Below are 26,937 nucleotides of genomic sequence, written 5' to 3'. Positions count from 1 at the left end.
GGCACAGGGGGAAGGAGGAAAAAGTTTAGCATGAGACAACAGACTGGTCTCCGTATAGTTTGTTGATGAACTGTGGACTAACGGGACTCATCAGTGCCGACAGAAGTGCTGAGAGCTGAATTTCATCTCAATTACAGTCCTACAGCAACACTCCCTTGGTCCCCTCATGCCTATCACCCCTTCGGTCCCAGAGCTGTTGAGTGGGGAGCAGATAAAGTGGACAAGCGTGCACAACCATATACACATCGCAGGCAAGAGCAGCTCGCTTAACAAAATGTGCGCAGGAAAAGCAGTATTCCTGAGTTTAATGAGGAGGTGTCTTTGCCTAACCTCCACAAGGTTAGACAGATTTTTTTTACTATCTTAGGCTGGCAGGATGCCAGTATTGTGATATATGAATGTATATCAAAACAACAAGTGCTGCTTCTGTTAGCATAGATAACAGGTTGCTGACCTGAGAGACCTAACGTGAAATGGACACAGGAGGCAATAAAGCCAGCCACATGGTCCCATGGGTGTGGTTTCTCTGCCAGAGGGAGAGTAGTGACCCCACAGTCTCCCTTGATGACGACAGTCACACTGTGTCGACTCCAGGGGGAAAAAGACAGGAAAACAAAGCCTCTGTCTCCGGCATCGCTCCCAGAAATATGAAGAGGGGGGACTTTAGGGGAGGGCTAGCGATTTGGTTCAGGAAGCCCCTACCCATTGTTTTGCTTCCTTCATTAGTCGTCGTGTCAACAGTTTGGCTCGTTATGCGTGTGCCACTGTTTTTGTTCTGCTGCACCCCGGCTGACCTTGGTGCTCTGATGTTTTGACAGATTGTTTCAAAATCCCATCAAGGCAGTTTAGCGTTTTGAAGCAAAGCAGCCGATACGATGCTGGGGCTGAACGTTCCACCAAAAGCAAATAAATCTGCGGGGTCTAAAATTAAACAAACGTGACGTAAATCTGCCGCCAGCGTTTCATCAGGAAATACTAAGAGGTGCAGCAGGGTGTGGCTATGTGTGAAGAGCTGCAGATAAGCAGTTGTGTATGGCAGGATTAGTAGCCTCATTAAGATAAGGTTTTATTGGAAAAACATTAAATACATCTATCTATCCATCCATTGTCTTCAACTTATTCAACATAAGCTCAAAAGGTAGGAGCTCCTGGGGAGAAACCCAGGGAATATCTTCATGGGATTCCTTGGTACTCACATGCCAGAGGGTAAATATTATTCCCCAAATGGTAAATGGTGCTTGTATAGCACTTTATCAAGTCGGGAGGACACCAAAGAGCTTCACACTACATTCAATCTTTCATCCATTCACACACTGATAGTGGCAAGCTACTGGATAATAGCCACAGTTCCCCTTGGCAGTCTGGAAAAAAATGTTCAGAGTCTGACCTGGGGTCTCCACCCACTGTGATGTGTCTCAAGTAAAGTCATCCATGAGACATCTTGATCAGGTGTCTGAACCATCTCAGCTGCCTACTCTCTGAGATATACCTGGATGATATCTCATCCAGCTTCTCACCCCATCTCAAAGGCGGAGTCCAGCCACCCTGCAGAGGATGCTTGTTTTGGGTGCTTGTAAGCAGAATCTCATTCTTCTCGTCATGATCCATATCTCACAACCACAGGTGAGCATCAGAACATAGACAGACTGGTAAACTGAGAGTTTTGCCAAAACATACCAAACCCAAACATACCAATACCGAACCCACATCATGGCATATGTACGAGGGACATATTTGCCCCATTCCTTCCCACCATCACTTGAGCAAAATATTCCAAGATGCTTGAACTCCTTCATTTGAGCCAGACACTTACCCCAGAGATTCACCTATTTCATTGATTATGTTACTAACAGTTTCAGTTTGTCAGAATGGGTAACTTTGCAGTAACTCACCATCATCGAGATACATCTGATCCAGTTCCTGGGGCTCTTGCTTGATGGTAATGTCCATTGATGGCGTAGTGGTGTCTTCAGCTAGCAGGCTGGGCGGACTTCCTGCAACTTGGGCTGAGCTGCCTGAAGCTTCTGCCTGGCTGGGGCTGTAAGCTTGAAAAAATGGTGGCTCCGCTGGACCGCCAGGAGTGGAAGGGTGAGACACTGGGGAGGACGAGGAACTGCTGTTGGCATAGACGGAATGGTGATAACCAAGGGAGCCCGGGCTGCCCTGAGAGTGGAGCACCGCTAGGGAAGAGTTGTGATCTGGCGACGTCGGGTGTGGAAGGCTTGGACAGCAAGGGGTCTCCTGAATGGGGGGCGCTACGGTGCCTGGTGGTGCGGCATGAGTTGGGCTGTTGGGGAGGCATTTGTTGTATGCAACAGGGGACAGATCGTGCAGGGTGGGGCTTGAGCTGGGAGACGACGGTGGCATGGCAGCGTGGCGGGGCGGACAAGGAGGGTAGCCACCAACCAGGCAGGGGTCAGGTTCAGCAACAGGCATGATGGACGTCAGCCTGGGCTGGCCGTAGTAGGGCTTTGAATGCATAGACAGCCCGACACTCCCAAGAGAATCATACTCATCAGTGGGCTCGGTTTTTATTATTGGTACTGGAAAGAAAGAGCAGAGAGAAAGTGGAGATGTTAAAAAAATAAAAGAACTAAAAAGTCAACGTGAAAAGAAGCCACGTGGCGCAGTGAGTCCATGGATAATAACTGTGAGCAAATACAGTTTTGGCCACAATATCCTCCCTAATACCAAACAACCAGTGGATTTAGGCTCAGTATGAACTTGGCTGTATCTTTTAACGGAGAAACCCCTCACCCGTTGCACCCGCTCTCCCTCTCCCCCCATGACCACCACTATCCTTACCACACCATGAAAAAGTAGCAAAACAGGGGGAAAGAAAAATGGATGAGTCATCAGTGTGGAAAGCCACAGCTGGCTCTAATAATGAGTAAGACCTATTTTCTTTGGAATCTCCTCCAACTCCGATATCCAATAAAAGTCCTTTAAAGCACTGGACTGCTGCTGCTGCTGCTGCTCGAGGAGCCCAGGACCCCCAGGTTTCCTCCACACACTTTAGAAGTAATTGATTCTCTCAGGACCAAAAAGATAGACGGGGAGCAAAAAAAAACGAAGTTGATTTGATTTTGATTAGACTGCCTGAGCGGCATAAGAGGTTGCAGAGCTGAGCCTGTGGTTTCGAGAGCTTCAGACCTCAGCTAATGCAGGAGAGTGCTGTGACCCCACTTGATCATCCTGCCTTCTCTCTTCAAATTTCTTATCCAATGCAGCCTGTCTGCATTACTTCCTGAGAGCGCTTCTTGAGTGACAGGTATCAGGTGCTTCCACTGCGCTGTTACGGTTTTGTTGTCTAAAACGGAACAAAAAAAAATGATGGCATGATCTCCGCATTAAGGGGCGTTTTGCTGAGTTATTATACAAGTATGTAATCACAGAGTGTGCCAGGACAAAACTAATTGGCTGGTGTTAAGATACCCTAAAGTATAACAAAGTCTTTGTAGTCACATTGGACATTCTGTTTCTATTCCTGCACATTGTTGAATCTTATTAATGGGTGTGGTGCCAGCCGTTAAAAGTTTCTGGCTATGCTTGCTCCAAGTGACATTTACTCAAAGGCATGGAGTTTTCACTATGAATAGACTGTCTGTTTTCACTGCATGAAATTGTAAACAGCAGAGCGTATGAGTGATAGTAGCAAGTAAAGGTGCAAATGAAGCGTCGGTGTGTCACGTGCTATGTTTTATGTTTTTTTTTCGACTGGATTTGAAAAGACACTAATCGCGCATCTAGCCTCTAGGGTGATGAGTGATAACGCAGAAGGGAACACATTTACGTCAGCTCTCTGAGTTTTAAAAGCCAAGGGACCAGGCTGTGGTGTGTTGGGGAGCATCGTAAGGCACACGCCTCCTCTCCACAGCCTGGGGAATAACAAATAAGTCACATGGTCACACTACATCCAAGCCTTCCACTTGTCTGCCATTTCTTAGTTTAAATGGATACCAGATTGCCATAAAACCATGTCAATGATGTCAAGTGGAAACCATAAAATGCCTTTTTTTTAATTTAGCTTCACCAAATCAGACCATTGGTTATTTATGCGAATTTGATCTCATGACTACTTAAAGTCCTGTTTAGTACGAGTTGTGATGTTAAAAAAGTTTGACAGAGTCTGAAAACAGTCGTTTCCATTTGGCTAAGAAGGAACAAAAACAATCGATTTTTCAAATCAACAACATAATCCTGAGGTTCCAACACTGAAATGCAGGACATTCAGCCCTTCCAGTTAAGGAGAATTTATGAGAGAAAACTAACTTCGCGAATAAAGTTTTTTTAATATAGACTGTTTTTTTTCTTCCATTGCAGCAGACACAAATAAAATTTGATTCCCCATAAATTATCTCTGTATTTCCTTTCCACTGAGAAAAAAAATAAACAATTTCACCAGACAGCTGGCAACTGCTCATCAACAAAAACAGTCAGGCATCCAGACGACATGGTTCAGGTTGGATTTAATTTGGTACACATTCAGACCTTCAATCAGTCTGTATATTATTAAAATTATAAAGCGGGACATCTAGAAAGTGCATTTAGACAGGCTTTAGCTGCCATAAGTACTGGCATCACAAGTGGAGTGTTATAAGCCAGTGTTTGGAGTTTGGAGATACCATTGTTAGAAGTTGGATAGAAGTTGAATTTTGGTTTGCTTGAAGTCGGACGGTCAAAATGTAGAGCCATAAGATTCTACAGTGGCAGGATGTTGGAACCACTGGGCGTCCACCTGTTGCGAAGGTTCTGGTCACCTAAGAATGACCGTACTGACTTAGTGTGGTTGACTTGGTTGTCAAGCACTGAATAACCACTTAATATCAGCACCTTCTATACCAACCCAAGTACTGAAACCCTTAAAACTGCCTGTGAAGTCTGACATAATGTCTGGAATCATAAGACAATGCGTTCAGCAACCAGTCACTGCCGCTAGAGTGGCTGCACTCAGAATGGTCCCGTAACCACGAGTTTTGGAAATTTAATTGGTGGAAATCTCCACCAATTAATTTAGCCATTCACTGTTGGAAAGACTAAATCCAAGCCAAAATGAAATTCAGTACTGCGTGATGTGATCATTGCATGTACTTATGTATTCTCCCCAGTTTGTACAGAGAAACAAAGATTATGCTTCCAAGTTGTGAAAAGCCATTGTTCCTGACTTTAGTTCACCTCTTGTAGACATATTAGGGATCCTGACAGGGATTCATTAGTGACAACCTACGACCATGTGCTTTAATCAGTCTTAGTGGTAAAGAGTATTTTTTCAACAAGATAAAGCCAACTCATGCTTTGATGGACTACAAGTGTCATCTTGAAATCCTTCCATTGCCAACTGGCTTCTAATTAATTTCTCCAATCTAACATGTTGGATTACCTATGACTTCAAAACAGATCAAGTGCCTTTTAAACTTTTCAGAAGGCCTGGAGTGATATGCTATCCCAGACAATTGGTACTTCCAAACTTCATACTTGGGATCAACACAAATATTTGACTTTTTAACACCTGCTGTTTCATTTTATGTGCAACACTCAATTTGGGTGCAGAACGTTTTTTTGGCAACGAGCGTAGTTTCTCCTAACCAGTTGGTTACGGCTTGAAGACGATAATGCTCTGCAATTTTCTCTTCTTTCCTGGTAGTTAACCCCGCTGTCTGCTTGCATTAAGCCCATTAGGTGTGCACTTGTAGCTTTACAGAGCTCTTGTTAATTTGAAGATAAAAAAATGGAATAAGGTAAGCAAATATCTAGATATTTGATTCTTTATTAGTGGTTTGTCTTTTAAAGCTATTCCAATTTCAGATCCAGTGCTACTATGCAGCAAAAATTATTTATTTTGGGGAAAAGATTGGCAATAATATTAGTAGTGGAACAGGTGGTAGTTTAACTCGAAGGTACCTGGTGCACCGTGTCCTGGTGAGACGCAATCTGGTCACCCAACATACTCTGGTTATTAGAATAAGGTATGGGGGTTTGATAAAAATCTAGCACAGGAGAAATGGCTGAAACAGCTATGTCCTTGTGCACATTTTGGAAAACCATAACTCGACAAATACTTATAAAAAAGAACAACGTCTGGTTCAGGAACTCTTCCTGTGTGTGTATGTGTGTGTGTAACAGAACATGGCTGTGGCAGTCTTCTCCCAAACTCCAGCCACAAAGAAATGGGGTGGGGAGCAACGTTAAGAATAGAACTTGATATTTTAGAGGAATCTCCAAATGGCCTGTAAAAATAAAGGGGTTCCAAGAAGCTCTTTGTCCAAGCAACGGTTGTTGCCAGCATGTTTCTGGCATTTGTTGTTTAATGTGGTTGGTGAAAACTGTTTCTTATTTCAAGAGCACCACGTCACATTGCTGCTCATGTAACAATGATTGGAAGGGTGCTTGGAAAAGCCAGTCTCATTGCAGAAGCCAGACAAGGACATTTGCATGGACCTCCTAGCATCATGGACAAACACTCAGGCTTGACTCCAAATGCAGCTGTATAGCATATAAAAACTGAAAATGTATTTTTGAATCGGTGAAAAATTCCAGTTATCCAAAAGAAAGGCACATTTTTACTGTCGCATGCAAAAAAGCTTCTGTTACTTTGTTTTTCATCTTGCTATGTACATTGGAATATATAAAAAAGGACTCTAAATGCTTAGAAATATGTATGTCTGACACTTTTGATGCAACACTCTTTTGAATAGTGTATGCATCTATTGGGATCTACTGATGCAGAACATCATATCTGTCTTTTCAACATGCCTGTGACATTACCTTCTAGTTTTTAACCATACTTAAAAATCTGAAAATAAAAGATCAATATTTCTATACACAGTCTTTATGGGACATTACATTGTCAAATAATAACTGATTTGATCACAAAGTAGGTGGGGCGTCGTCTGATTATGCATAATGACATTCTGAAGTGAGTGAATCTTCATTTGCACTGACTGAGCACCTGCATAGTACAGCGTGAGGTAAACATGATATTATTAGGTGATTATGGCAACATTTGAATAGCGCTTGTGGCAGTTCTATAGCTGTGGAGCAAATGTGTGACATAGATCGTAGCAGAATACCCAGTGTGCAGCATTTTTTGTTACATTGGTCACGTTCGGTAGGATTTGCTCCAGTATCAGTGTAGTTTTTATGTCCGTTTTAATTTTCAGTCAACACTTTAATCAAGAGATAAGTGCAATATACTAATTATTTATATTTTTTAAAGAGAGACATTGTTTTTATCTGGAGAATTGCATCCAAATTCCGTTCTACGATGTTCCATTGTTACAATGACAATAAAAGTTTCTATTCTGTTCTGTCCACATGTGAAGGAGGATAATGATGCGACACCATATTTTTTACTGTACCTACAGCTGAAACTCTTTCTGCAGAATTGAAATGCAGGGCAGATGCATAATACTGCAATGGCAGTGTAAGGTTTTTCTATTTCTGTCAGACCTCAACAGGGAAAGGACTATGTTTTTATGATGCACTCCTGATACTACCACTTCACTATACACGCAGCAACAAGCAGTGTGAGGCTGATAAAATCTGCTGACATGTCTTGAGCAATGTGCTCTACTGAAGCACCATGTGTCAGCAGGCACGCCAAACCATCCATTTCTTTTTTTCCTGTGTTTTCTCAGTGCGTTAAGCTGTTTGAAAGCAGTGGCTGCTGATAGCGTTTTCATTAGCGTCAAAGAACAACAAGTGGTCACATGACCTGAATGGAAAATAAAGGTGGTTTTCAGCATCTGTGGCCCCGAGAGTGTTAGCTCCATCCTTCCGCTGTTTCAAACAAGTGTGTCTATTTTAAGGCTCGGGCTTGCCTTTTTATAGCAGAACAGACACCAGAGTGTGAAAGAAATGTTCTCTCCCAATAACGTCACTGACCACAACTGTGCTTGAAGTGGGACCATGGGCCGGAAGACTCTTTTCATACGAGCAAGCGAAAAGTGTTGACAAATGTTTGTGTGTGCGATTGTGTGAATGTGTGGGTGTCTTCCCTTCCCCAGCCCACCCCGAGTACCTGGCCGCAACGTCGCTCGTTTTACTCACTGTTGGCACACAAGCACATACTGAAACCCTCAAAAGCAAAGAGCTTCACTCGGATTTCCTCTTTCAGTGTAGCTGTATTGAAACTCTTACAGTCATCATGACTACAAAGGGTCTCTTTAAGCTGATTATAGCCTTTATGCAGCAATACTTTAATTTGCACATCAAGTGTTTGTCTGAGGGGGAGTCTGTAGTTGAGTGATCTCAAAAATATTTCAGTTTCAGCAGCAAGGCAATATCAAATCAGCTATTGAGTGCTATTGGGCTTGATACAAACATTTTTTTTTTTTAAGAATAGGCAGGGTTTTTTTTGTTTGATTTTGTTTTTTTTTTTTTACATTATCAAGTAGGACTACAAAGCAGTGGCAAAACTTTAAATAGAATTTGAGGTTCATTGTTTCTTTGGCTCTGACTCCTGTGGCTTAATTATGCATCTTTGACAAGAGACTTGCTCTGCTTGTGTGGTCCACAGTGTGTTTGTGGTTTACTTGGCAGCAAAAAGGCGAACACGAGTCATCTTTTAATAAGAGTTGTGTTTGTGCCGAAAGAAATGGATCAGTGAAGGAGCCTCCTAACTTTCCCTTTGTATCTGCCAGGGCCCTCTGTGAAGGCCACTCGTCGATACCAGAACCAACCTCTGTAGAATCGCTGGCATTTGCAATAACTTTTGTGTACTTCAGTTACATTTTGTGTAATGTGACGGCACAAAGCAGCGTGTAGTTATGGAAGGAAGAGCACACATGGTTTACAAAAGTAAAAAAAAAAAATCTTTATTTTAAGCCCCTATTACTCTGATAATCCTAAATGAAATTCAATGGAATCAATTATGGCTCCGTTTATATTATGCTTTTTTTGGGACACCAGTCACATAAAGAAATGTGATTTGTATCATTAAGCTGCACATAGTAAGTGCATTTATTGATAATTATTGATACTTATCAAAAATTATTGTGGAGAAAATTGCAAAAATAACAATCCTGACAATATGAACAGTTCTGGCTTTCTTAAACATATTAACTGGAATTAATCATGACAACAATAAATCAAAATTGTTATAAGAAAATTATCACAATAAATGATAAAAAAGATGCCATTAATGCTCAGCCAAACAGAGAGGGCCAAATATAAATACATGCCACACTATTTTGATGTTTATTGGTTGAGAAATTTGAAAACTGTCTAAAGTTTGAGCTATTTACCTCTATCAATCCGTTTGTGATCTCCAAACTGGAACATGTTCTACATCTTCTGAGGGCTCTATTCTCGTGTGCTTGTCTCCTGTGCCCATCAAATATCTGCTGATAATGTAAATGTCACATCTTATTAACGGCTCTGGACCTAAAACAAGCTGCACACTACCTCAGAGGCTCTGGATCCATTAAGCGCCAATCAATGAAAATAAGATATCAGGGTTGGGGATCTAATGGATTCCTCTGGTAATCACGATGTGGATGCAGGTCTAACACAGCCATCATCACGCTTGTCTGCATATACACAAGGAGAAGATTTCTAGTAAAAACCCGGAGTCTGAAGCTCATTTTTTTAACCCGTTTTCTTGACTAAAGCTTAGTTGTGTCTTTCCGAGAATTCCATCACGAAAGCTGCTGATGCCTAATTCACACTATATCACAACCCTTTCAGGTTGCTACATGAATGACAGCTTGTGGGTGTGCGTGTGTGTTTTCATGTGCACCGTCATTCCTTTGTTGGGGAACCATGGGTTCATTGTGTGAGGCAGGGTGTAAAAGGCAGGTCCCCGGGAGGTCGAGTCAACTACACACTCGATTACTGACAGCACTTGGAGGTTCTGTCACTCAGCGGGTCTACCTCACAGCTGCGGAACGCCGCACCACTACTGCATAAACACCCCGTCTCATCTTCTGCTCTCTTTCAGTGTCTCAAGCTAACTGTTCCCAGGCAGGATGTCAAAAACACCCGACAAGAGCGGGCTACAAATCCCTTGTGGCATGTCGACAGTTGAAGGCAAACTACAGATTACAGGTGTCAAGAAGCATGCCTGCGTTTCTTAAAGAAGATCAGGCTGAGGATTACCGTTTGCAGGCACGTAGGTGAAGCGCTGGTACTGGCTCCTCTTCCTCTTGCCGTTGCAAACGTAGAAGTTGACTTGCACAGGACTGGATATTCTCTGGTTCCTGTAGGGTGGGATCTCCACAAGAAGAGTATTCTAAAGTGCAAACAAAACACAGCAAGGACACTCAAATGTACCGCCTGTACACCATTGTCACACTGTCGCACATCTGTTTTTCAGTTCACTTGTATAGGAAGACATGATAATATGACTTACTTAATATTTCAGCTAATACATATCTGGCAACAATTTAAGTGTTACTCCATTATTCGTTTAAAATGAAAAAAAAAAGAATAGAAAATGACATAACCGCAAAAGGAACGTTTCCTGTCCTGACGCAAATGAATAGTGGGAATTCCATATTCTTGATGCCAATAAAGGAGCTATCCAAAACTGGAGTAAATCAAAAATGACACAAATTCTTCAGAGACATGACAGGACTTGATGTTCACATTTCAAATTCAGCTCCACATGAAATAATTTATATATATATATATATATATATATATATATATATATATACACACACGCACGCACGCACACACACACACACAACCATACAAGCAAGACTTTATAGATGTTTATTTTAATGTGGTCATGAAGCATTAGCTTTCAGTACTATACAGCAAACCCTTGTATGTTTCAGAGATTAATCAACAGGTATGTTTATGTTTTATTGCTGGTCTGCATTTAGGGTAGTGTTTCCAAGAGACTGGACTGGGAGCTGGTCGAAATGAGCTTGTCTGGACTTTTCAGAAGCAGTAGTTGGGCCCCTGAGGCTCGTCCAGGGCCCATGTTTTTCTCTGAGGAAAAGCCTTGGGTTGTTAGCTTTTTTTCCCCCACATGGCAAAGCAAAGCAAAGCAGAAATGTCAGCTTATTTGTTTGCACAGCCGCTCCGTGTGCAGGAGGGGTCACCTGTAACCCCTCCAGTTACCTAGCCTGTTGGACTTTCAGCAGGTCTGGACGGATATGAACTTTTGACTGCTTTAATTCTGACAGGGAAACATGGAGGAATCTGTCAGGGTGTTTATGTGTAATTCCTGGACAGCCGTCGCTCTCTTGTTCTTTTTTTACAGTACGAAAGCAGGGCAAAAATGACAGGAAGCAGGTTTTTGTCGGTCATCACAGTGCATGCAGGGAGGGCGTGGGGTAGGGACGGGGTAGCTGAAGGTGAGATCAGACCCAGTCTTCCATACGATGACAGAGAAGGCATGCAGGTTGCTGATTGTGTGTGTTAGATGCGTGCATGCACACTGCGTTCCCTCTCGATCACAAACAACCAGTTAGCACGCTCTGGACAGCAATAAAAACACAGTCAGCCAGGCAGACTAGAGCACTTAAAAGTAGTCTGGTTGCAATACATATAAGCAGAAGGCCTGAGCTCTCATCTCGTCTCTCTGTTTGTAAAGACGATGGCACCTTGCAAAGACTTACATAATCCTCTAACCTTTTTAACTTTTGGTAAATAACTTTATTTGGGATTGTACTTGATAGGCCAACACAATTAAGCACACAATTAAGTGAATATGTACTGTTTTAGTTTTTTATTTTTGTTTATATATCATTTGTATGGTCGCATGTGCATTCAATCTAATACCCAAAACACCAACTCACACACACATACGCACACGCACACACACGCGTACACGCACACACACCTTCCCTCAGAGGCAGGATGGTGGAAGCATTTTCACAGATAGCACCAAGTAATGTGATCAGAATTCCATCCTGAAGGAAAACCTTTAAGATTTAACAATTCTAAAAAATGACAACTCTAAACGTAAAGCTAGAACTATGAACAAGGTTTAGGTCAAAGTATAATTACATGTGGGAGCAGCCCACTCAAAGCCTCGATCTAAATTCCAATTGAGTATTTGTGAAAACACTTAAATTTGTTTTCACCAACCCTCTCCATCCTTCCTGATAGAACTTGAGCCATTTTCTCAAGAAAAATGGGGAAAAAATTTAAATGCCAGCGAGAACTTACATGTAACAACAAGGAAATATTGTTCTTCCTCAGTAATTGTCAGTGTTTATATTTGGGAAAAAGTTTGAAACTGTGTATCAACTTTCAGTAAAATGCCTAATGTTGTCCAATCGTAATAACTTAATCAACAATACTGGATTAGCGGAATTGGCAGGAATACTTTAGCAAGGCAGTCTGCAATAAAAAACACACTGGTACATGTTTTTATCAATCCCATCTTCTTACAACATCACCTCCAGCAGGTCCTTGAGCACCCATCTTTCCTCCAGCATCTGCGACTCCGGCCAACAAACACCAGTCGGAGTTTAGACACAATTAGCTACAGGAGTCCATATTTACCCTGCTGATGCAACCGCATCATTTACCTGAGTGAAATCACAGCAGCAACAAGTGAAACTAAATCCTCCAGCGGCACCATTTAGAGGCAAGTGTGTTATTCTAGAGCCTTTTGCCAGCATAAACTCCCTCAGTCGGTTTACAAAGACAGGCGGAGGATGCAGCGCCCCAGATCAAAGGCATGCGCAGCTAAAAACATACTATCACCACGCCCGAGCAAACAAGTTTTCCACTACCCACCACTTGGCTCGCCCCTCTGGAAGCAGACCTAACTAACCCGATGAAATCTTAATGAACTCCAGAGCACAAGAAGCTCTCTGTGACACGAAGAACAACATTTACTTCATTCCCCTCCGTCAACAATTCCCTTTTGGTGAGCTTTATATTAGCACAATCTGGACGTGTGACTGTGCGTCAGTGAAAATGAGTGCGCTGGTTTATTTTCTCATCATAGCCTTCGTGAAAAGCAGCAGGTAAAAACAGGGGTGTGATCCGCTCCTGGCTGCACGCTCATAAGCACAGATGAGGTGTTTAAGCCCAGCTCACCACAACCCTTCGCTGTGAACTAAACGTCTGAATATGCGCAGAGGGCTGAAGTGGTGTGTGTGTGTGTGTGTGGGGGGGGGTGCGCGTGTGTGTGCGTGTGTGTGTGTGTATGTGCATTTGAGCATGTTGCTGCCCGTGTTGTGTTTTCAAGCAACACCACAGGTGAAAGTGTTTGTCTCCAGGACGGTACGGTGATTTTGTGAAAATTCCATTCAGGATTGCATCGACTAATCAGCGTCGCCTCTGTTTTTCAATTTGTAACGCCTTAGAGAAGGTTACATCATCATGTGGGACAAATGAGGAAGAGACCGAAGAAAGGAGAAAGCCTCAAGGGGGAAAAAGACTGAAGAGACAGATGGGTACTTACAGTTTTGACAGAGTCCTTGTCAACCTTGGCTTCTGTCTCCCACAGATGATGGCCGTCTGTTGACACAATAAGAACAACATGAAGACATCTTAAACTTCTACATTGTACAATCCAATAGACAATAACTTGTGTTATTGGATTTGTAGCCCGCTCTTGTCGGGTGTTTTTGACATTACCCTTACCCTACTCCCTAACCTCTGACCCTAACTTAAATGTGCATAAGATTATTCCACAAGAAAATGACTTTCTTGGACAGAACATAACTTTTATCTTGTGGCTTAAGATGTGGATTTGCCTCTAGTCTTAACCCTAAGAGTAGAAAAGAAGAAGTTTGCTCTCTTAGGACTATCATATTTTGTTGGGTTAACCCTAGAGTTATTGATAAGTTTAAGCCAAAATCAACAAAGTTGCAAATCAGTAAAGGAATCTCAGTCATAAGGAGAGTTGTCTGTCGGTACATCCATACATTCATACATCCATCCAGTTAACTCTCCAGAAGTAAGATCTCATCCATTAATTCATGACAGTTTCTGCTTGACCCAGAGATCTGTCTCCACAGCAGCATTCTCCAGCTTGTCTTGATCATTGGGATGATCAATGTCTTGGGATATCTATCCAGTGAATATAGATAGCCCTTTGTTGGCAAGTAACGCTCACTAGACCTGCCTTTAGGAATATACCATGGCCTACATAATCCTGGCAAAGGTTGCCATTTTCTGTGGTTGTCAAATCCTTAAAGTGTTCACACTGCTTCTTGCCTGACCCCTCTCCTGAGACCAATATTCCATTGGAGACCCTATTAGATCCAGAAGCCGCAGACAGCACAGGAAGTGCTTAAGAATACGAACTGACACCATGTTGAGGTGTCAACTCTGTTGGGTGTGAGACAACCAGAACTGGCTTTTATTAAGTAAGAAATGAAACCAACAATAACTTGCTTCTGCAAGTCTGTGTCCCTAATGCATGCTCTCAGATTGGGTGTTTCGTGTCAGTTTAGATCATGACAGTTTCTGTTTGCTGTTTTACTTTCCTGCAAAAAGCCAGAAGTCTTTTCTCCCTCTTCCCTTTTTTGCCCCCCTTCATTTCCATCCTGTTGATGTAAAGAGGTTTCCCTCGCTGCTTTGAACTAAAACGTCCCTGTGAGCTACTGCAGCTGCTGCAGGTCTGTAAACGCTCCGCTCACATTCTTGGAGTTTTCCTTGTGATTTCATGGCTCATATTGTGTGAGCAGACATTCTGGGCTCTGCTGGGGCAATCAGCGACGGTCCGCGGTGCAATTTCTTTTTTTATGTCCAGAACCCATGAGTCATCTGTCAAGAAGTGGCAGTGACACAGACCGGCCTTTGTGTCAGTGACACACCATGTGAGGTAACAGCATGGTTACTGCAGCGCGGCTGCTATGTGTTAGTGACAGAATGAGCAGAGCCATGGTAGGAAATGCTGCACTTCGCATTAGAATCATAAAGACAAGAGGATCAGTGTCAGTTTCCAAAGTACTGCAATCAAAGATCCAGCAGATCCAACATAATCTAAAAAAAAGTATATTTTTTTAAGAGGACTATGTTTTTCACATTAAACCCTGAGTGTAAAAGCAAAGGGACTGCAGTCAAACTTGGATCGTTATTGTCGAGATGTGGTAGTGGGGGCGGGTGGTCAGCTTTATTGTTCTGAGAGAGAAAATCAGTTGATAGATCTTTCCAAAACGACCATATTAAACACGGCAGATGACAAAAACAGACAGTGCAGAGATTAGATAAGAACTTCCTATTGCGGAACTTGGTGAAACTAGATCTGCATATGGAAAAGTGTGCCTCGCTCTGATGAAGACAACGGGGAATAGTGGCAGGGTTTTGCATGTCGGACAACTGTGGTGCGAATGAAAGACATGGCGCATGTGGCAGGTGAAAGAGAGGCACACATATATAACGCTAAGAAGCCGAAATGAGCAGAGCAGGGCAATTAGAGAGAGCACAGACACAGGGAAGGTCATAACAAGGGAGAGAGGCAGACAGAGATGAGCATTCCTCATGTTACGTCTAGAGGAACCAAGAGGGAATCTCGACCGCCTACGCTCTGGGAGACTCTCCAAGAGGGAAACCTTAGACTACAACGTCAACGCAAAGCTCCAGTTGTAAACATGTTTTTCAAACTCTTCATCTCTCTACCTCCCTGTTCATATCCCCACCCCCCTCCACCCCCTCCTCTTCATTTGTACCTCTAAGTCACTTCTAACGAGCAACGGTTGTTCAATGCTTTCTCGATCAAACCAGGAGCATCAGAAATGCTGCGGTCGGACGGTCGGAGCGCGGCGTACGACCGATAACCACAGGACTTTCCATTCGCTCCTTCTTCCCTGCAACATCTGCAAAATGCTTCTGTTCCCGACAACACCTCCTCCTGCAACCAACCTCCACCCACGCGCAGTGTGCACAAACAGATGCAGACACATGCGAACGCGCAACCACAATATCCTTCACCTTTGTTCTGGCTTTCAACTGAGATTACAGGAGGTGGCGAAGCACGAAACAATGGGGCGCCGAACGCAGAATGGTAGCTTTGTCCAGCTTTGTCCCAGACCAATTTTAGAGGACAAATAAATGGACACACTCTTGTATTTTGAGGTTTGACACTTGAAAGGTTTCAGTTGAGTAAAGTAGGTCCACAAAGACAAAAAACAGACGTTCTTGACTCTTCAAGCAATTAGACCTTTTAGGAGGGTGAGGTGTCTTTGACTCATCAGCTTCATCTTCTAACAACACCTCACCCAGGTTGTGAGCTTGGTGACAACCTGGCAACGCTGGTTGTTATAGCAACGCTCGCTCAAACAAAATCTCATTCGTCCTGTTTTATTTGATTAGCCCGGAAAATGATCAAGAAGTGGACCGGGTGCTCCATCTGGTCGAAATGAATAAAAGATCATTATATTGCAGATAAATATTTCAGACACATGCTCTGACTCATTGCTTCAGAGGGCCCGACAGCTGACTGGTGATATATTTAACCTCACAATGAACTTACAGTTTTCGACAGCCAGAGGTAAAATTGCTTTCTAAAAAGCACAGTTTTTGTGCGTGGCAGTTTTCAGCGACCAAAAAGAGTTCAGTTCAGGATATTTTGAGGATGGAAAATATGATTCACATGCCTAATTAGGGAGGTTTTCTCGTGAAACAACCCAGATGTATTTTGCAGCCATATCCCCCCCCTTTTTTTTTTTTCTTTTTTCCAGATTGGATTTTAAGAAGCATTTCCCGCCCCCCTTTCCTGTTTACATATCTTGAGTTTATTTTCCATTTTATTACCTTTCTACTGCTGCTGCCGCTGCTGCTCCTGCTGCTGCCTTGAATTAAAATGCTTCAGTAATTTTACACACACGCTCACTGCAAACACCTTGCTACCCGTGGAGGAGCGAAACCAGGAGGCCAGAGGGATTCCCTGGTGACTGATTCAAAAGATACAGCTGCAATCTCCTCCTAAGCACCTGGCTTCTACCAGTCTGAAAAACTGGAGCACTTGGAGAAATAAAGGTCTGTTTTGAATCCAGAGGGATCTGTATAGATTAATTCCTGACAGTGGATTTATGATGGGTTTAGAGTCAGGACGTCAGTTGTTGTAAAGTGTCTAACAAGAAAGGTGCGAGGTGACTTGACCTGAGACCAAAAAGGCTGAAAGAGACAGGGCTCAGGGTGGTTTATCTGGGTAGGATGAGATACAAAAATCATAAGATGCTTCGTCTTGGCTAGCACTCATAATATAAGTGGAGAATATTTTCAACTCAAAAGCGGTTTCCATGAACCATAGATTCGCGCAAATTGAAATTACAAAAAATAAATTAGCTTGATGAAAACAGTCCAATTTAGAAAAAACTTGTTTTTCTTTGTTTTTTTTATTTAAATTTTTTTTGCTCGAGGTGGTTTTTCAGCTGAATAGAAATAAATGTATTTCCTAAATTGAGCCACGTGATCAACAGCCAGACATTACTGCTGGCGGAAATGACAAAGAAGACAACAGGAAGTATTAGGAGGATGATGGTTTGGTTTTGTTTGCTTTGGACAGTGGTTCCACAAGTGTGTCATTTGAACATGTTGATTCCATAGCTCTTCTGCAAAATCGCAGACTACAATTTCCCCAAAACACCGCAAACATAGCCACTCCCACGAACAAACGGCTAATCCAGAAGAACCAGCAAGAGCTAATTGGCTACAACCTGAAGAGCGGAGATCAATAAAACTGTAGATGCTAGCGTCTGTGTTGGCACTAAAACGGTTTCTACTTTGCGTACTAAAGCGCATTAAGATATACGTATTTGGTGTTTGAACTATTAAGATAGGCAGTTATAAGCTTTTTTAGGGAGTGGGAACTCAAGTGTTTTCAGAATCTAGCTATTCTTTAGCCTTTCAAAAACCAGCCCCTGTTCAAAGTTATGTGCTTTGTACGGAGGACCTGCACTGTCTGCTATTGAGAAGCTGTTGCTGCTAAAGTTTTAAATTTTACCCAACAAAACCAGGGCGTCACGGATCCAAAAACATTTGCATCCGTGACATATGTAATGCGCCAGTTTGACACTATGAAGTCACCAGAAATCGCCTGCGCTGTGAACAACCATCCTCCACTGTGAAGAGAGAAGTGCCGAGCTGAACCTGACGGTTATTATTACGAGGCCTTGAGAATGGTGTTATGACTGGCAGCCACATTGGTTTTGATACATATTTAAAAAAAAAAAAAAAACTCAAGGTCTGCCGCTGTAAAATCTGCCATAAAAACGCTTTGATGCTTTTTCACTTTAATTGAAAAAGTCTGGCTTCTCATTCGTGTGAAGCCACTGTTATTTAGCAAGATGGTTGCCCATGGCAACATTTGTCCAAGACCCACCACCATGTATAGATGCACCCCAGACAGCAGTATTTACCAAGCATTAGTCCGGAATTAGCATTGTAAATCATGCCCTGGTCAGTGCAGTCAGATGACAATGCCAAAGCCGAGTCTAGACACACCAGATGTACAACACCTCAACCAGCTTGTCTGCTGTTTAGACTTGCCCATGGTAGCTCCCTGAGTCGAATGTAAACAGCCTTTACATGAACTCTGAAAAGTTCTTCCAGCAGGAAATCAAACTGAGTAACATTACAAAGATTACTGCTGTGCTAACGCTACATAGCAAACAGCCTGAAGGAGACGCGGAGGGGGACAGTCTTCACTCTGCTGCAGAACCAGGCTGTGTGGCGCTCCAGAGCTGCAGGCAACACTCCAATCCAACAGATTTAAAAACTATCCGGCTCACCAGGGAATTCCCTCCCCTCCCCTCTGAGTCAGAGAGCAGGCTTTCCCCATCTCTCTCTTTCTCCCTCTCTCTCTCTCTCCCTCGCTCTGTTTATCTGTCTGTCTCTATTTTCCCTGCCTCTAGCGCTCATTCCAGCTGTGGAAAGCGGGGCAGGCCAGAACACACACAGCAGTAGGTGTGCCAGGTATGTCTTCCTTCACCTGTGCCAGGAGGGCGGTTTGGACAAAGCTGGCACAAAACAAATAACAGCAACGCCGCAAAAGCCGAATCCAGCTCCACAGAGCACACGCTGACGGAAAGTTTAATAAATGCACAAGCTGTGGCTCTGCAGAAGAATTTCTTTATCATTCCATAAAAGGGGAAAGTGAGGGAGGGGGCGGGGGGAAGTCTTGATGAAAAAGCGACGAAACGGGGATTGCTTATATAGGAGCAGAAACAAAGACGTCAGGGTCTGGATTTCTTTAGTTTGCGGTGATCTGCCTGTTAGATTTATCTGATCTCAGTTTTACGCGTCATCAAAAGATGAGTATTGATAAACTTGAAGGGAAAACTCAAAATACACAGCAGGATATAGTCTCTCTCCTCACACACCTGGAAACAAATGGGCAGCCTTTCTGAAGAGGCCCTGCCTTTTTCTACCTTTTTCCTTCCTTCTCCTTTCTTTCCAAGAGCTCAGGATCCGCTCTTTTCCTCTTCTCCCCTCTGCGGGGAATCCTTCGGTGGATGACTCACTGACAACACTTCCTCCTGAACAACACAAACAGGCCCGCGGGCTAGCAGCTAGAGTGTGTGCTGGCGTACACAACGGGATCTGCAAAACAGATGCACATCCAGCGGATTCGGAGAGTTTGCATCAGTTATCCTGTGGGTGACGGAGGGAGTGGGGTGGGGGTGCGACGAGGACGGATGGGACGTTTAAAGAAAAAGTAATTATTTTTCAAGCCGCATTAAAGGTTTTCCTGCAGCAGCAATGGGAGTAGCTCAGTTTATTTGATACTGGGGGGATCTCAGGAGGTTTTGGGAGGACAGACATACAAAATAAAACCAAAAACAAAGAAGGAAGGGATGTTTTATCTGCATGAATGGCTAAAGAAGTTCCTCGTTTTGATATTCCTTCATCATGTCACAATGTCTTGCTACATAATTCATGACCCTTGAATTTGAATTGAAGCAGGGGGAAAAATCTGAAAGGTGTGGAGTGCATACTTCCATTGTTTTTTGTTTCATAACATCCAAACAACAACAAAAAAAATCTGCTAATATTTTTATTTTATTGCAGTATTTTTCCACTAATATTCTGGAGCTACAAGCAGCAGAAAATCTGTGAATAGGTGAAGTAGGTGGGGTCCACTCGATGTGATAAACAAAATTTGGTAGTAATTAGTTACTTGTTACTTTTATTTGACTAACTAAAAAAATTTAGGAGGATTTTTTCTATGCTGTACTTTTTTTTACTTGAGCAGGCTTATTATGAAGTATTGCTTCTCTTCAGTAAAATTTCTGAATACTCTATACTCACTCTGAGCAACTTCACTGAATAAAGAACAAGCTTATTTTAACCAAAACTCCACCAGACACCGACACACACCCCACAGTTTGTACTAAAGTTTCAAAAGTTTTATATTGAAAGAAATTGATTTGGAAAACTGTTTATATTTGCTTGGTTTTGTTATTTCACAACAAAATCTGTAAATAATTTCAGTAAATAATGTTTAGAGAAATTCTTACTGTTGATAAAAAGCCAGTTGTGTAATTATTCTCAAAAGACTTGTGTATATTTTAGACCGTTTCTTCCTTCAACCACTAATTGTTAATGGGACAATTTCGTAAATGTTTCTGGTATTTTTAGAAAATCGGAGCATTTAAACAAACAAAAAAAAAAATGCAAGCATTTATGATTCATAGTTGGCCCATTAGTGCTAACGAGCTTTTGAGCTGCCTGTGATCTCGCTCTGACTCAACTTAGATGACTTTAACTGCGAAGGATTATTTGCACACATTGGACCGAGATTCCCCCAAAAATCCGTCTGCTGCTTCGTAGGATCTATGGAACATTCTGGAAGGTGTTTATTGGAGTCAATTTCGGAAAGTGAGCAGCCATTCTGACCTTCGATGGCAGCAGCAGTAAATGGCTGTCACCACTGTGGCAAAAGCAGTGATTGGTTTCTGTGCCTTCCAAGGGGTTTGGCTGCGCTCGAATGCGTGTGTCTCTTTGCGTGTAATGGTAACTGTCTGAGAGAAATAATCGTTGTGGTGCGACACTTTCAAGCGCTCATTTAGTCATGAACTTTTCCAGGAGAAAATAAAACCAAAAGTTACAGAGAGAAATGTGTAAACCAAGTCAATGGTGTTCTTTAAATCATTTTGATGGTGCTCCTCTGACGCAGAATGAGAGAAATCTTACTTCGAAACTTTTAAAAATCGGATTTTTTTTTTTTTTTACATAAAATGCCAAAATGTTGGAAAATTTTTTAGCCAAAAAACTACATTTACTGAAGTGATTGTATGTGTGTGTAAGTCTGTAAGAGCTTTTTAACTCGGAGCAGTAGGTAATTAAAGTTAACATAAAAGCAGCCTCAGTAGCAAACCAATAACCCTCTTCTGATCTCTCTCTAGTCAACGCTGAGTCCGAAAACAAAACCGCCGAACTATCAACAGCAGACCAAAGCTTGGGGATCCCAGGGGAGACAAACTCCACACCGGCTAATGTCTTTACCAGGTATCAAGGATAGAGGTAAGAAAAACTGAATATTGAGGAGGGAAAACAGAAGAACAGAAGGAAATGGGGCAGAAGTAAGAAGAGTGGGTGAAAGACAGGAAACACAACCCTAGAAGGGGGTCACAGGGCTCAGACAGCAGGGCATGTATGTAGAGTTTCCCTAGACACCCCCCATCCCTCCATCCCACCCACTCCATGACTGAGTCAATCCAGGAAGAAGGAGATCCCACATTACCAACATTCAACCCATTCCTCTCAACACATCACAAATTTCTTATTTCAACCCCAGATTCTCCAGTCGACCTTTCAGACAGGGAAAAGCTACAAGAATCTTCAAATAAAGAATGTTACAAGTTTTGCAACCTGTTTTCTGTGTAAAATCAATCTAAAGTGCTGAAATAACTGTACATATCAATTGTTATGTGTATTTTATATACAATATAAAGTATGTTGTATTTTTCTGAAGAGAGGTTTTGTTGTGCTGCTGCTACTTGTTTGACATAAGTTGAAAAGGTATGTGTGTGTGTGTGGGTGCGCGGGTGCAGCTAGCTAAATGTTATCTGAGGTGTATGCAGACACCTATCTGCCCTACCCCCTAAAGCACAAACATCTGTTAAAAACAGAAAATAACAACTAGAGCAAATTTTCCGCCATCGCTTTGGCACCCATTTTAGCATGGCGCCCCAGATGGTTTATATCCACTTTTGTGCCACAGTGTGAGCGGGGTTGGGCATTTTGAATATTATTGTTATTTTAGTTTGTTGTCATTTGCAAAAAGCCACTTATTTTTCATCTTTACCTGCACAACAATGGGCTGAATAGATAATAAACACAAAAGGAGTCTGACAAGTTTGCCTGATTAAAACAAAAAGTGCACAGTAGTCCATATTTTTGGGTTAATCATCTTTTCTTTGTGTGTCTGTATATTCCCAAACAGAAAATGGCAAAAATATTTCTTTATTTATCCATGTTTTAAAATACAGCTGTACCAATGTTTACTTTTCAGTGAAAGTCTCCTGATCTTTGTGGTCCTTCTTACTATAACATTACATTAAAAGCAAGAAAAATATGATGGGATAAAAGATGAACATATTTTTCACATCTGAATCCTTTTTTAACCTTCCATTGGTTAAAATGCTGGTGAACCAAATGCTAATCAGTTTCTTTGAATTGCGGTGGAGGGCTGTACAAAATCCCTTTGGACACCGCTGGCTTAGAGTAACTGTGTAAATATGGTCACTCATTTGAATTCCTCATCGAAAAAACTAATCACTTTCTGACTGATTATGAAAAATCAAATTTGAGAAAGGGTTTAGTCAAGGCCTTTGAAGTCGAGATTATGCCAGTGAGCACAAGTTTAATTTAATTTTCTTTTTGGACGCAATCAAAGCATTGTTCATGATCATCATTCAGTCATACACAAACTTCATTTCTAATCATTCCCTCCACCCACAACGTTGGGGGAAAAAAAAGAAAAGAAAAAGAAAAAAGGAGAAACAAAAAGGAGCAGCCACTCTTTGCCAGACGTTCACCCCGGTTGCTCTTCGCCACAGCTGGCAGAGTGAGTGGAAGGGTTAACTGTCAGGAGCCGGGGCGGTAAGTGAAGACAGAACAGCACGGCAAAAAGGAAAAGTGAGAAAAAGAGATATTGCACATGCCCTGGTCGTGATTCATTCCGCTACTTGTGGTGAGGACCAAAGAACAGGCAATGGAAACTTCAGCAAATGTAAATACGCTTTGGTTAAAAATATAGTGGTCTAATGTGCACCACATGTTGCTTTCTGGCAAGTCCTGCTCTATTTTGACGGGAAGAAAGACTTGAAAAAACACAACGGAGAAGGAGAAGGAGAAGGGTAGAGACATTTGAAAGAGATATTAGGGGAAAAGGGGAAATTAAAGTGCCGGGAACACACAGTCTGGGGAAGGTTTGCGTTCAGTTTTACCCTGTGCCTTCTCCACGAACACCACCTTGGACTCGGGGAGGAAGTTGAGGCCGCCGAGGAGCATCATTTTGCCTCCGGTGGCGGGATAGCTCTCCACGCTTTGCTTCTCCACCAAGGGAAGCTCCTGAGCCGAGCGCTGAGCTACAGAGACAGAGACACACACACACACACACAGACACACACCTTTCAGTATTGAGTTCAAGTCCATGTGAACACACTTACAGATCACAATCTACGCCGAGAAGAGCATGACCAGGACATGGCCTGTAAAACAGCAGCTTTTCATTAAGAAAACCGGCTTATCAAATTTATTACAATGATTTCATGACCTCTTGCGAAGAGGTTTTCAGCCAACAGCTGCTTTTTTTTATTTTTTTTTAAAGGCGTAGAATAATTCAGAAAAATACGTTCACGGTCAGATCTTCGCTTCATTATTTCCATCCAGCAGCCCGTGGCCAACCACCTGTCTCTGCTTTCACTGAAATGAGGCGAGCCGGGGGTCCCTCTGACCTCTGGAATACACCGACGGGAATCACAGCCAGCCGATTGAACCGAGCGCTAATTATCACATAGATGTGGGTTTCGCTTAGGAATTTACTTGTTCTAAAGATTTTAAGGCCCCAACCCTCAAACTGCTCAAGGATGAGATTCCGTTGGACGCCCAATCGCGAGCTGTAACGTCAGCGGCGTCTCCCAGCGTCTTGCTTCGATTAGTTTCTCGGGTGCTGATCGCATTGCACGTAAGCGCAGGAGTGAATGACGAAGAAACAGAAGTTCCTCACAATGAAATCATTCAACTGCGCCAAAACTGGGGCTGGCAAGTGACCTTTGAGGGACCTTCGCTAATGGGGAGCTTTTACCACAACGACTTGGGCATTCATAAAATGCTAATTCGATAAAAGTAACATGTGTTTGGCACAACGAACAATGCATCTTTTTTTTCTTTTTTTCCCCCTCCTCAGTGAATTCCTTTGATTGTATAAACCTTATTGGGTCCAGAGGTACTGAATTTGTTCCAGTAGGTAATAAAATAATGGCTCGTTTTATTGCATTGCAACAATAGATCCCACTTTTTCTTAAGTGGAAAACTATTGGTAGAGATTTCTTTGTTTGTTTCTGTTTGTGTGTGTGTGCGTGTGTGTACGTGTGTGTGTGTCTTGACATCTCAGACTTACAGCATTCAATGGGATTGGAGGCGACTTGTAGGGACACCGTCCTGCCGTTGGGCTGGTTGATGTGCACACGGAACACCAAACGCACGCGGGTGTTTTTCCGACCGATGTCCGTCTCCCCTTTGCGCAGTTCGATGTCGGAATTGCGCAGCTTCAGGATTCCTGCGCAGTCGATTCTAGAGGAGAGGGAAGAGGGCGGAAAGCAATTCTGAGTATGCACTTTGCTGTCAGTATGGATGCATGAGCTTCACTAGTTTTTATTTTTCTTCTCTTCAGGCTCTTGTGAATGCAGAATTTTGCACTTTTTAAATGATCAGACCCCTTCGCCCCAGACAGTTTACCGTGTTACAACCACAAACCTCAGTGTGTTTTACTGGCATTTTATTTGACAGACCAACTCAAAGTAGCACATAGAATAAAGTAAAGCAACAAATGGTTTCCACATTTTTCACAAATACAAATCTGAAAATGAGACCTCTATTTGCTATGCTAAATACTTTATTGAACTATTACAAAGCCAAGTAAAAAGTTTCACCAATATGGAGACTCAAATATTGGTTATTCTTATTTTAAAAGGTCACAGAGATTGGACGAAAACCATTTCACATCAATTTTCAAGTCTTGCTACAGACAACACTGATTGGATAAACATCTGGACTTTAACTGGGCCGTTTCAACTCATAAAGTGCTTCGACGTAAACCCTCCCATTTTAGTTCTAGCTTCAGGGTATGTGTTGTGTTTAGCTCAAACCGTCTTTCCATCAACTCTAAATGTTGCTGCTGTTGGTAAAGACAATGAACCCTGTGGAATGATGCTGCCACCACCATGTTTTACAGTGGAAAATGACATTTTCAGTGACGATGTACAGCGTTAGCTTTCCACCACACGTAGCATTTTCTACATAGGCCCTAAAAACTTGTCCTTTTACTTCCATTTTTAGTCGGTCATGGAAAATCCCAATAAAGCACGCACAAGTTAATGGCTCTAATGTGACACAATGTGGAAAAAGTACAAAGGGTGTGAAAATTTTTGAAGCAAAACTCTACAGCAGCAGATGAAATGTAATAAAATTGTTCATTTAGAGCTATTTTCATACTATTAGGTAATTTTGCCCTTAGTGTTTCAATATATTCCAATGGTTTATCTAATGTTCTAAGCACTGATGGGGAGATTATCATCAGAAGCCAGTATCCCTTTTGTCCTTTCAGGCCATTGAATTCATTCATTCTGCATATAAACTGTTAATTATTTCCACATGCAGCAGTAGACCATTCCCTCAACTGTCTGTCTATATTTATTTTATTTTACAATTTGGGAGGTAAAGAGCTAAAGTTTCTCCCCGTCTTTTTAGAAGAGAAAAAAAAGTTTTCTTGCCGGCATTTATAAATTGAAATATAACTAATCCGGCTGGTAAAAAAGGAGGGAAAACAAATGGGATATGCTCTGGCATTTTACTTGTGTTAAGTGGTAGATTTTCGGGCAGTACTCCTGGAACATGGCAAATGTCAGGGTTTGCACCACCTTTTTTTTTTCCCCGTGCTTTTGGTTTGCACAACACGAACAAGGAAAAAACTGAAATGAGCAGTCTAGACAACCACTACTTATCAGATTTACACAATCTGGTGCTCGTTACCATATAACATCAGTCCCAGTATTAAAATCAAGTGTCTTTTCCTTTGCTTATAGAAACTAATAAGGAAATTACAACTTAACTAATCGAATAGAAATTAAGAGAAAGCTTAAAAGCAACTCCAAATTCTCACAAAAAAAAAACAACAAAAAACAGTCAGACAATATCTCTCGGTTTTCGGATTAAGTTGAAGCTGTGTTGGTTAGGTTAGCTTTTGTGCACCAACAGACTGTCTTTTGTTTTTTGTTTTGTTTTTCTTCAAGCGGAAAGGAGGAAAACCGAAGCTGTCTGAAATTGCAGCTTGCTACCTTCTGCATCCCACACAACAAGCAAATTATCGCCGGCAGATAGAAAAAAAAAAGCTGTCTGATCGAGGTGGCTGGTAAACATCTCAGTGGAAAAAGGCAGTTAAAGGCCTTTCTTTATGTCTGTCGGAGGAAAGCAGAGGAAACTTTCACTCCTCTGCTTTCGGCCTGAGTGTGAACGTCAAAGAGGAAAAGAAACTTCCTCTTCAGAAGCCCTTTTTTTGTGTGTGTTCTTACTTTATTGTTAATCAAACCAGAGGAGACACATTAACTCAAACAAATAAGCAGTGCACAGAAGTGTGTGAGTCTAAGAAGGATATTGTGGTTCTGTTGGACATGACACGTGGAACTAATACCAGAAAATGCCTGAAGCTTTACACTACCTGTCCTTGGTTTTTTAACCTGTTTTTAGAAAAAAAGAAAATACAACATGTAAGTGGCAAAGGATAAATATAATGCGGAGTAGAGTAATGACCTTATTTAACGTCCGATCCAGTGGGTTATCCCTAACACAGGG

The 26,937-nt window shown here is 42.2% G+C and overlaps 1 protein-coding gene across 1 annotated transcript in view; it reads right to left on the bottom strand.

Annotated features, from left to right (window-relative positions):
* LOC103478694 (nuclear factor of activated T cells 1) overlaps positions 1 to 26,937 on the bottom strand; it is a 73,816-nt gene that overhangs the window by 26,470 nt on the left and 20,409 nt on the right. The window contains exons 5-9 of the mRNA XM_081597329.1: positions 24,488 to 24,660; positions 23,313 to 23,453; positions 13,373 to 13,428; positions 10,099 to 10,231; positions 1,893 to 2,543 (exon numbers count right to left, since the gene is read on the bottom strand). Of these exons, the coding sequence (XP_081453455.1) occupies positions 1,893 to 2,543; positions 10,099 to 10,231; positions 13,373 to 13,428; positions 23,313 to 23,453; positions 24,488 to 24,660 (1,154 nt within the window). The remainder of the gene's footprint in view (positions 1 to 1,892; positions 2,544 to 10,098; positions 10,232 to 13,372; positions 13,429 to 23,312; positions 23,454 to 24,487; positions 24,661 to 26,937) is intronic.

Source organism: Poecilia reticulata, chromosome 16 (genome assembly GCF_904066995.2).
Source record: "Poecilia reticulata chromosome 16, P_reticulata-male-v2, whole genome shotgun sequence".
NCBI classification, from domain to species: Eukaryota; Metazoa; Chordata; class Actinopteri; order Cyprinodontiformes; family Poeciliidae; genus Poecilia; species Poecilia reticulata.
The sequence above is the reverse complement of the archived record's forward strand: the minus strand, read 5'-3'. Positions and strand labels throughout refer to the sequence as shown.